The following is a 12,655-nucleotide window of genomic DNA, read 5'->3' as shown; positions in this document are numbered from 1 at the left end:
TCGTATATTGAGTATTTCAAACTACAACGCGAACGCACGACCTTGGATACAATGCTATCCAATCACAAGTGCCTTGGCATGGTTGGATTCACTTCCACGTTACTCACGCACAGTCGCACACGCTGGCGTACATCGCGCAGTGTACGCAAAAATTCGTCACGCTATTGAAAGCTGCGTTCATTCAATTGGAATTCCCACTATAGTTATATTCCGGTCTGAAACTATTAGACAATATTTTAATAAAATCACAAACTCGCAACAAACCCAAATAGTGAAAAAGTCACCCCGGGCAGACTATTTCTCCATTTACGATCCTGCTCAAAAGTGTCTCCTTTTGACATGACACGTCACATATGTGTACACACACACGTACAGGGGCGGTTTGTTGGCACACTTGCAGCGGAACCGCAAAAAATCACTGACGTCACTACCAAACTTGAGGTGAACCAAATTATAATGTTTTGTACTTACATCTGATTCTATATCAGTTAGTGTCTGCGTTACTGTGATATTGAATACTGTTTTGTACTTACATCTGATTCTATATCAGTTAGTGTCTGTGTTACTGTGATATTGAATACTGCATGTGATCGACTGCTCTCAGAATTCATGTTGGTGGCTGCTACCGTCCTGGATTTGTTCCCTTCTGACATCAAAGCTTCAATATTCTGAAGAAAAATTTGAAAGAAAACACAGAAAACAAAACAATAAGTCAGTTGATCAATATCATTCCTATTAGCCATTTCAATATTCATGTAGCTAGACAAGAATCTTCCTCAAAGCTGATACACTGCTTAGCACGTGCAGATATAGGTAGTGCATGTGCTTCGTCCGTCATTCGGAAGTCACGTAAAGCCATTGGTCCCGTGTACAGGAAGAGTCAAACCCTGTGCACGTTAAGTGTCACAGCTATTCGAAAAGAGAAGGGGGACCATCCCCGGTTCTGATATCTGCAATCAATCCTAGGTTCCAGGATCGTGCATGGTAAAAAACTGTGCACGTTAAGCCCGTGCGACAATACTCAATTTGAGGTATGCACGTATATAGGAAGAAGAAGAAAAGATATTGGAAAATAAATTGAGAGAGAAAAAAATCAGCACCGGTCAAAATCGAACCAGTGCACTCATGATATCTAGTCAACAGCCCTTTCAACTGCACCACATCAAATTGAAGCAGATTACTGGTGCACCTTTTAATAGTTATGATCAAGTTTGTCAGGGATTGCCTTTTGGGGAGAGTGAGACCAATAGCTCTCTACTGCTCTCCTTAAATCTGATATAGGAGAGTGATATTTAGCTCTCCTTACTTGACCATTCTCTTTTGAGAACATTCTATTGTAAACAGCTCTCATTGAAGGCCCCAGAAGAGCTATTTAATGCTATCCTGCAAATTACAAAATACAGTCCCTGGTTTGTTTCACCGTAAGATGAATGTCCTGGAACAATGTTATTTTTTGCAGAATCAGCAAATGTCAAGAAACTTTCAGTATTATTTTAAAAAATAAATTCATCATCTTTAAATTCAAGACTGAATCACACACCACCAGCATCAACATCTCTGTAATTAAGGTGTACAATATTCAACGCTAGCAAAATGTTCGTAGCTTTTAAAATATTGTTGATATTCGAGATATGTAATAACAACATTTATGCTTATGATTTCAAATAACATTAAGTCCCTTCCCATTCCAAGTCATGACAAATGAACTATTCAAGGTGCGCATCATATTTTCATACCATCCCCATAGATTTCAATAAAAAAAAAAATCAAAGTAACATCACAAAATGTGCCAGTATCACCTTAACTCTCTTCACGCGGGTGTCGACTGCAGACGACATGTTTCAAAATTTTTTTAAAAATTCAAAAATTTCAGAAATGTAAATTTTCGTGACCATATTTGGAATCAACATGAAAATTGCATTAAAATTAGTACAAACAATCCTAGTATTGGTCGAGTAGTTCTTAAGATAGCTCTTGGTATTTTGAGAAAATGTTTCAAAACTTTTTCCGTTGAAGCACATGGAGAGCACGCAGAGCATTAACCTAGCCCACTCAATTTCATCATCTCTGTACAATGAAACCTAATACAGTTTGCCAGCATTAAATACTAGTAATTCCTCATGCTTTACCATTCTTCATACCATGTTATTTTTATTTTTCCTTCATCACCTGATATAACTTTGCACAACACATCCACACATGAAAATTGAAATCTTAATCCTGTAAGTACCGAGTTAATGTACGTACAAATCCCGTGTGGTCATTACCCCCTCCCGTATTTTTGCTTTCCACCAGATTTGGAAATTCTATATGCTCTTCAAGTCTGCTATAAGTGGAAATTTTCATGCTATACTTATTTTTGTGCTTTCCGCATGCAAGCAGTTACTGTGAACAAAGCAATGCGTGAATATATTCTGTTTGTGTATAGGTTAATGCTCTGCATGCTAGCCATGCCCCTTCAACGGAAAAAGTTCAAGTTTTGAAATATTTTCTCAAAATACCAAGAGCTATCTTAAGAACTACTGAACCAGTATTAGGCTTGTCTGTACTCATTCTAATGCATTTTTCATGCTGTTTCCAAATATGGTCATAGAAATTTACATTTCTGAATTTTTTTAAATTTCTAAAAAATTTTTGAAACTTGTCGTCTGCAGTCGACACCCGCATGAAGAGAGTTAATGTAAGGAAGCCTAGAATTGCGAATTTAAAAACAAGGGAAGCATATCAACATTAGCAAAGTGCACAAATTTCAACTTTTGCTGTTGTTTTTTTACTGCCTATGTTTGGCAGGGGTGTAATTCAAAGCTTGTAAAATATCCTGAAAATAGCAGAAGATCATGAAAAACAGTGTGAAATTGGGCTAAAATAATCCAAAATGGACTGAAAATCAATACAATTGCATAACTTTTGGGCACATAAAAATCCTGAAATCAGGAAAAATCCTGAAGAATCACACCCCTGGATGGTTTATTAAGAGCAAAAGTTTAATCAAATATTCCAGATTAAAACTGACATTTTCAAATCTAGTAACCATATTTAAAAGTGGAATAGTTTCAAGTACAAACACACCTAGTATATTTGGATCAAATACCCTTGCAGTAGTACTGACAATTTGGATGGGGGAATCGCAAAGTTGGATGTTTTTGGGGAAGCTTAAAACATGCAAAGTCATGAAGTAGATTACTTATGCAATGAAAGCACTTCACATCACATCTCCCAAGCACTGCTTGTATTCAATACTGCCATCTTTCCTCTAGTTGTTGATGATGTTTACTGTTAACCCTCTATACAGCGATACAAGTACGTCCGATAAGGGCAAGTTTATTAGTCCAAAGTGTTTGTTTTTTATTTATGCCTGCATTTTCTGTTCTCTGGTTTGTGGCATTACACAATGCTGATGCTAAATAGTAGATTCTCTTATTATGTTTAATATTTGTTGGAAATTGTCTTAAGCATGTTTTGAAATTATTTTATGCATGGTATCGTAACAACAATCCCTGTTATTGACAATATCCATTTGAATAGACCAAATATCTATCTTGACCACAAAGTTTGGTAAACATTTATCAACCTGTTTAGAGATTTTTGGAGTGCCTTGGTCAGTAAGTTCTGAAATCAGCACAATCTTTATAAATTACAACAATAAAAAATCAGTAACTTTAAAACAAAATGTTGTTCTAGAGCTGGGTTTTCAATTATATTTCCTTGTTGGCCAAAGAGGGCCATTCACATTTTCAAAAAATATGTGTTTAAGGGCCAAATACACTTTGTTTTGCTCAAGGGCCGAACAATGTTGGTCTGTGCCATCACTTCGGGCATCTACTGAAAACCCATATTGTAGAGTGTAAATCCAACATGTGCATTCGTCAGTGAAAACTATCCATAAAGCTGTTTCACCGAGGCATCATTACCTTACACTTAAAAGGTAACATAAGCACTGTAGAAATGGGCAGCAAGAAAGGAGTTGCTAGAATCATGTATGTTATGAGAGATTTTAATGATACTATGCCACACGAAGATCAACAACCTTGTGCATGACCTTATCAAAGAAAAATCATTTCCCAATGCTAATATGCATTGATTTTTGTCTTTTATAAAAACAAGATGATATTATGATTATTAAAGTCTATCTTATATTAAAATAAGCTGAATAATGCTTAAAAAGTGCATGGATTGTTTGGGTACCTTAACTAGAGTGCAAAACTAGGCCAAAAAAATGTTTGGTGTCCTCCGCCTTTTTGCAGATACATGCAGCCCAGGGTTTTCTTTAACGCACAAAACACGCGTATTTACGCGTCCAGGCACTTTTCTGACTCCTTCAAATACCTAGTTCCAAAGTCCAATGCGTACAAAATCTTGAAAACGTACGCGTTCAGATATTGCAAGAATTGAATAGAGAAACACCTGATATTGTGTATTTATTCTCGGATTTTGGCATTTAGGACCTATACTCCCGATATGTAGGACAACGAAAGGCTTTATGGACCGGCATTTCACAATTTTCAGCTTTTCAACTGTTCAAATTTAAATTTTACATCACGGTAATAGTGCCAAAATGGTCTACCAAATCGCTTCAATTAGGTCTTCATTTTGCAAAATTTTCCAAGTTCTAAGGGGGGAACATCACCCTGCGTAGTTGATAAACAAATGGCCACTTTCACTTCTGCTTTCGACATTTTCCAATTTAGGTTTAACACAATTTATAGGCCTACCATAATAGGGAAAACTTGCCGTCCACGAAAGACTCCATGGACTGCTCATTTCACAAATGTTCGGTTTTTTTAAACTAAAATTTTACACATTAATATTGCCAAAATGATCCACCAAATTGCTTCAATTAGGTCTTCATTTTGCAAAAGTTTCTTACTTCTCAGGGGGCATCTTTAAATATTATTATTTTCTTCTAAAATTGCCCCCACCCCATTCTGACTGCTCTAGATCCGCCACTACCCCAAACAGTGGCGTAGATTTCTTGTTGACTCGGGGGGGGTGTCTTGAAGTATAGTGAATCCAGCACCTTTTGGAGAAAGAATAAGTTTATGGTACAACAAATTTTGCCATTTTGAAGCTTAACTGTTGAAATATGGTGCAAACGTGGAATAAATTCGCGAGAAGCGCACAAAAATGTGCACTTTTGGGGCTAAAATTGCCAAATATGAGGTTAATTTGGTCAGAAACCCACATACAGGCGTCAACATATTTTTATTTATTTTTTTTGTGTGATTATTGTAATTTGTTGATAATTGTTTTTTCATAATAAAAATCTAATAAACATTGAAAGACAAAAAAAAAAAAAACAAAACAAAAAAAAAAAAAAAAAAAACATATTGGGGGATGATTGTATGGACCATCCCCCTGGCAAAATATTGGGGAGATCCCCCCCCCCCCCACCACCCCAATCCGGATCTACGCCTATGGCTCCAAAAACACACATATTGTTAAAAATGTCTTCAAAAATATTATAAAAATACCCCTTGGGCAATGTTTTTGACTCCTTCAGAGGAAAAATTCACAATTGAAAGGGTCAAACATTTTTGAAAATACCCCTTCAGCAAAATGCTTAAAGAAAACCCTGATGCAGCCCTAAAAGGATGTATCTCAAATTTCATCACCAGCAATGTACTTCCTTTTTCCATAGATGAGGTTAACTTTTCAATGACTAACATGTGAAAACAGGTTGTAACATACACATGTTACCGTCTTTTGCCATAGGTCACTTAAGGGATCTAGAATGAGCGTTTATTGCGTTTCGACAGTATTTTTTGTGGGACATGAGAGCACCTCAGACCTATCGAATTGCATTCTGAATACGGAGCATGTCTTTCTGATATCAAATAATTTTCATTTTTTGAAATTCACGATATAATACAAATTTTATGACAAATTATTAAAATTTGATATTTTTCAAATTTTTGATATATAGCAGTCCTCGAAATAAAATTTTATAAATCTAATGATATATTCTTAAAGTGTATGTAGCTGGGAGGAAAAGCCGACGATCAATTGAAAATTTTGACCTTTCATATTGAAGATATGGATTTTTTTTTCCAAAAAGACCTATTTTTGGGGGTGTTTTGGGAAAAAATCCATATCTTCAATCTGAAAGGTCAAAATTTTCAATTGATCGTCGGCTTTTCATCCCACAAACATACAATTTAAGTATAAATCATCAGATTTATAAAGTTTACTTCAAGTACTGTTAAATATCAAAAATATCAATTTTTAATGATTTGCCATAAAATGTGTATTACATTGCTAATTTCAAAAGTCAAAATTATTTGATATCAGAAGGACATTATTTGTATTCAGAATGCAATTTGATATGTCTGATGTGCTCTAATTTCCCACAATAAATACTGTCTAAACGTTCATACCCCTCCCCTTAACTGGATGGCACATACTTTGCCAAAAGTGTCTTCTTTTTATTGTCTTTACAAGTTGCATCATTTCACTATCATACGGTGAGAGTCATAAAAAAAGGTTGACAAAGTTACGGCAAAAAGAAGTAACATGTTAATGCACTAATCATAAAATGCACCTTTTACCATTAGGCCAAAAACGAATTTGTTGTGTTGCCCTCAACCGCCCGACCGTAAATCCTGAAAAATCAGGGTCGGCTTTTTTATTTTTTGGATGATGATTTTTAAAGATTTGTTCGAAAATTCAATGTTTTTCACTTAAAATTAATATTTTATTGATAGACTAGTCTTTAATTGATGTCTAACAGGTATCCAGAAGTCAAAATTGACAAATGTTTCCTAATTGAAGAAGCATTATTTAATATTTGAGGGGATTTTTAAAAACCTGAAGGTTAAAAAAAAAAAAAAAAATCCGACCGTCGACCCAACTTTCCCATTTTCCCACTTGAGGGCAACACAACAATATTTTTTTTGGGCCTTATACACCTTTTACCATTATCATTAGGGCTATAATCATGGTTGGATAGTTAGTTGGTTGATTAGTTGGTCTGATTTTTGTAATAATCTTATCCAAACCTTGCATAGTTTGCTTAATTAAGAAGCCTAAATAGGTGTGATTTTAGATATTTCATTACTATATTACTTCATATATGTTTATGAGAAGAGTGTGTGTTCTGATTAAAAGGGTTAACTACAGCATGTCTATCATATTCTACCCGTGTTTGCATCTTTGTAGAATCAGCCAAACGTTCATTATATTGTAAGCTGCAAAATACGCACATGCAGGGGTTAAACCTGAAAATCAATTTATGATGCCCTTATTCAATTCCAGAAACAAAACTCAGAAAAGACATGCCGATCAAATAGAAGCCTCCACGACCTTATAAATTGAATCAATATGTTTTTTGTAAACCGGTATATTAGATTAAGAATGAAGATTGGCCTTAACGCAATAACTACTGCTGCGAACGCAAATCAACAAAAAGCTAAAGAAGTGATCATGCTATAACAAGCTTGATTTTCTTTTATATTATGAAAGTCATTATAGCATACATCTCTCCATCTTTGTAGTCCTAGATTGGCTAAAATCAATGCCATTGTCAAGTATATATCTCAGTCAAGGCCGAACAAAATCAATAAATATGGAAACTAATTGGACTTTTAACCAGGGTGCTTTGGTCAGCTCTCAGCATGTGTAATAGAACTTGCAAACTGCAAGACAGAATTGTACGACAATATTGAATTTTAATCCGAAGGGACATTCCCGGGGCCATTAGCCCAAAAATAGTTAAGAAACCCTAATCCTGCAAGACAGAATTGTACGACAATATTGAATTTTAGTCCGAAGGGCCATTCCCGGGAGCCATTAGCCCAAAAATAGTTAAGAAACCCTAATCCTCACCCTTCCCCTAAACTTGAACTAACCTTAACCCTAATCATAACCCTAAACATAACCCTAACCAAAAACCTCTCCAATCTCCTCTAATCCTAACACTTACACTAACATGCTAACCCTAACCTTATCCCTAAACTTAATCCAAAATGCCCTAAATCCTAACTTAAACCCTTTTTGGACTAATGACCCTTTGAACCAATAGGCTATTCCCAAATTTTAGATATGGGAAGGAAATTGGGAACCTGCAAGGACAGGTTGGGATCAGCGATCAAACTACAAAGATACTAACATGGTACACCCGCGAGACCACAATGGGAAGCCAATGTGACAAGACCATACTTAATGAAACTTCAACTTTGGCCATTATGCCCATTACTGCATGAAGAAGCACAAAGTCCTGTACTTTTGAGTTCATGGCAAGACTTAAAATAACTGTCATGCATGCTGCCACACCAAAGGTTAGGATTATGGTTAAGATTAGTTTGCAGTGCTAGGATTAGTATTAGATTAAGAGATTGGGATTTGGGTTAATAAGTTGGAGTTCTCAAGTTGCTCAGAGTCCCCTCTCCTCCCTTTTTTATCAGTAGCACAGTGAGGGCTAAGGGTGCTACTGGATGAAAACTTTTTGTTAACTTGTGATGCAAGATAGGTTGCATCTTGCAAGATGTCAGAGAAACAAAAAAAGATTAAATGTTGCCTTTAAATTCTAATGCAGATTGGAAAGGATGAAAATATTTCCCTTAAATTTTCCCTCAAAATGTGTCACAAGGATGCAAGCAAATATCCATTCTGACCCAGAACTATACCACATCTGCCCTTGCCCCCGGGCCCTTACCCTCTCCGACAGACAGACCTACACCACTGCCACTTCTAGTAAAACCACTGGATTATATCGTCTAGAATAACATGATATATTTAGCCATTTGCAAAATAACTTTATCCTGTAAAAAACATCTCTGGGATATTTAACTAGCCCATTTCCGTATTTACAGACTTAGAGAAGTCACTACACTGCACATAGGAAGTAATTCCAGACCAGTATGCTGTGGTCGTATTACTACTAGATGGTAGCACAAGATGTCTCGACAGTAGAACCTGATACAACATATATGAGTTTATATTTCTTTATGTTAATCTTGAGAGCAGCTTTTGAACTATAATCAAATTAAGTATTTCTTGGCCAAACTGGAGCACTGTGAACGCTAGTGGCTCTGCGATAAACGTACGCGCACATAGCGCGGTACAGAATAAAGTATACACACGCCTTACACGCTTAGTACACTACATGGACGCAACGCGCATGTTCTAGTTTGACCAATTTGATTATAAATACATAATGTTTTCAAATTGCGATCTTATTTTCAATTTAGATGTGTTTATATTACCTCCTAGCTGAGTTCCAGGAGAAATCGGCATAGTATTCACATGAATATAAACTTAGATGTATAATGTATTACTGCTGTGACATGTACAATGTACATGTAACTTGACAAAACATAAGTTTACCTGTATTACGTATTCTATTACCTCTGCGGCCCATAATTCAAAATTGCGCACTGTGATTTGTTAACATGTATCACATGAAAGACCTTAAATTACAATAAAGTGCCCAGGCAATGAACTTTATGTTCTTATAGCACAACAACGCACTAAAGCGGCGAAACACATGCCACGCTAAACATTACACTTGGTTACGTGTACAATATTTCCACAATAGTCGCTGTCACTTACGCTTTGGCTACACGAACACACTACCTTTATACCCAAATAATGTGTCCTTGGCAGTAAAAATGTTATGCCTCACCCATGATTAGGTGACAAAAAAAATACCATTCTACGGAAGGACAGACTTTTCAAGTAGTTCAGTCGGTCTGGTGTTTTTGGGGTTTTTTTTTTTTTGAAAATATGTTTGCAAAAATGTTCAGTCAAAATTGATAAATTTTAGCCTCAATGGCTGATTTTACATGATTTTACCTAATTAAAAAAATTCCAAAATCCAAATTCTGGGTCGGTCAGGCCTGTTGAACCGGTGGGGTTTGTTTTTGTTGTTTTACATTTTTACTGCAGAGGACACATTATTTGAAGGATAATGCCGCACCTTTATTTCTTAAATACAACATAATGAGACGCTACATAAAAAATAACATATATTATGCATGAATATCATAAACATTTTTATCTTCTAAAACTGGATTATGAGAAGAATTAGGTCATGTATTTGAGTAACATCTTAAAAACTCAAAATAAAGACCCATCAGTTCAGAGACATAATCATAGCCACAACAGAGTTTCGAGATTCATCATTACAATTATTTTGTGTAATCACTGACTCTAATTCTGTACTCTCTTATACGTTAGATAAACTGTCTTGGGGGATGTTTTACTAACCTAACATACACTGTTTGATTAACCTAAATGTAAATGTATTACGTTAAAGATCTCTAAATTTACCAAATCTCTTGTATGGATCAAATAATGTTGTAACAATAACTAACAAGTAATGAGATTAGCCGTTATTCATTTCTACATAAATGGCATATAAGTTTGTTAATTATTACATCTTTAGCATGTAGACTTGGAAATAAATATTACTGCTTTGACAACAAATAAAATGCAGTTACAATTTCTGTTTAATACAAATAAGCCCCTGGATTAAGCTGTTAGCATCGTGCAACTTTTGCTATGAAAAGCGAAGCGGATCTCTAACTAGGTTTTCGTTAATTTTAGACAATGCTAGAAACAAGTTGGAAGCAAAGAATTAAAATATCAATGAAGAAATAAAATAAAATGGTGGAATTACAGGGAATTTGGATTAAAGATAATTTTTTTTAAAATCAGGGCAAACTGGTGTGGAGTGCACTTATTCCATTTTCAAAACAAGAATGGATGATGAAAACCAGGCGGCGGATGACATGATCGAGCCGGCAACTTGTGAAACCGCCCGGCCGTATGGCATTTTCCAATATAGTCGGTTAGTTTTGTGGGGTTCATTATCGAACCCCAACAGTTTTAGCTTGTATTTATATTATTTATCAACATAGGCCTATTTGTTTGTGATATTTCAAGCGTTTTAAAATTTCAAAATAATCCCATTCAATTACACGGTTGACGATGAAAATTTACTGAATTTAGAGAATGCAATGCGGTCACCACCTGATGGAAACAGTGATTATTGGGGGGGGGGGGGTTCTTAGTGGAATATTACTTGTTAGGTACATGGGAATGTACAGCTGCCATTAGGGTTGTAAATCAAATCTGTCCATTTTAACAACGGGTTGAAAAGTGCACAAAACTGGTTCAGATGGGGGGGGCATTTTCAAAATGCTCTCAACAAATGTGGAAAATGTGCTAATTTTTATATTATTTGTAGTAAAATATACAAACCTTTTCATAAATTTGGGAAAATTTTTGATAAGAAATAATTTCACAATCTAGATGATTAGTTTACATTTGGGTCCTTTTTTCACTAAATTTGGTTAACATTTTAGAATCAGTTTCCAGAGTGCCCGTAGCACATCACTACCCATACCAAACTCAACCTCCCACATCCCCCACCCAAAACAGTATCACCCCACCTTCATCCCCACCCAAAACATATCCCCCCTCCTGGAACTGAGGCACAATTTTAGATGCAGTGGAAACCCAGACATACCCCAACATACAACTCATTTTGATTCAATAAGAAATAGTGTCATCATTTATCCTCCTCAGACATCTGGGGTTACCAATTGAAATGATTTGACATGACAATTTATAAACCAGCGTTGAATCCAAATCCCTCTAAGCTGCCATGCATTCTATACACACACACTGTTGGATGTTATAACCTACGCCTCCACAATGACGCCATTCATGCAATATCATTTTCTGAAAATATACACACAATTTAGTCTAATAATCAAAATTGTATTGAAAGCAAAAATGCCCCAATTGCAAACACATGTCCACACCAGCGCAGGGTTAAATTTGTTAATGCAAACATGATGGTTCCATATAATGTATAGGTTTATTTCCACTGGATCTCAATGGCTATATTCAATGAAAATACTTGCAAAATGAAGTAATTTCAATTCAGCTTTTCAAATTAAATAAATTTTAGTCTATATCACTTCTGAAAATGGTTAACAGTCCTTGAAGTCCTTCTCACATAAATGGGCTATTCCAGTTGAAATCCATACACCCCCTATGGAAGACATGACCTTTTTATGATTAAGGTCATGTCTTCCATAGGGGGTGTATGGATTTTAACTGGAACATCCTAATCTAAGTTATCAGTAGCACACTTAAGAAAATGGCAATTATTGAAAAGGGACATTAAAATGTGCTGTGGAAAAAAAAGAGCGGAACTTACAGGTAGGAAACCTCTTGGCTAAAAATCTGTATATAGAAAGTACCTGTCCACTGGATATTTACCAACCTATGGATATTTAACTGACTTAACTTGTTCTTTTGATAGGATAGCAGTCAATTATTAAGACTTACTTGGGGCAGATCTATTTACAATTTAAAGCAATGCTGACTTGATATTTGATATTTTTGTAAAATTGACCTTATTTTTGTACTTATATTTGCAGTGACACTGACTATTAGCCACAATGGTCTCTCTCATGCCCAGTGGCAGAGTTCCATAACCTCCATTCTACAATCCTAGGTTCAAAATTTGACCTCAAGTTGTTGAATGAGTTTTTGCTTGTTCTTTAGCTTGTTTTCGTTCCGGCGTGTCTTGTCGCATCGTTGTTAAATAGTGATGAACCACAGCAGCTGAAAGTAGTATCCCATCATGCATTGCAGTATATCTGCTTGCTCCATAGCAAATGTATACAAAATATAAACAAGAGCC

The 12,655-nt window shown here is 35.6% G+C and overlaps 1 protein-coding gene across 2 annotated transcripts in view; it reads right to left on the bottom strand.

Moving 5' to 3' along the window:
* The window catches only part of LOC140150728 (kinesin-like protein KIF13A), a 302,797-nt gene that overhangs the window by 83,110 nt on the left and 207,032 nt on the right, over window positions 1-12,655 (bottom strand). Inside the window, exon 6 of one of the 2 annotated variants that reach the window (XM_072172826.1) lies at window positions 534-668. In XM_072172826.1, coding sequence (XP_072028927.1) covers window positions 534-668 — 135 coding nt within the window. The other variant, XM_072172827.1, reaches the window with a different exon arrangement.

This window comes from Amphiura filiformis, chromosome 4 (assembly GCF_039555335.1).
Source record: "Amphiura filiformis chromosome 4, Afil_fr2py, whole genome shotgun sequence".
Classification (NCBI taxonomy): domain Eukaryota; kingdom Metazoa; phylum Echinodermata; class Ophiuroidea; order Amphilepidida; family Amphiuridae; genus Amphiura; species Amphiura filiformis.
The sequence above is the reverse complement of the archived record's forward strand: the minus strand, read 5'-3'. Positions and strand labels throughout refer to the sequence as shown.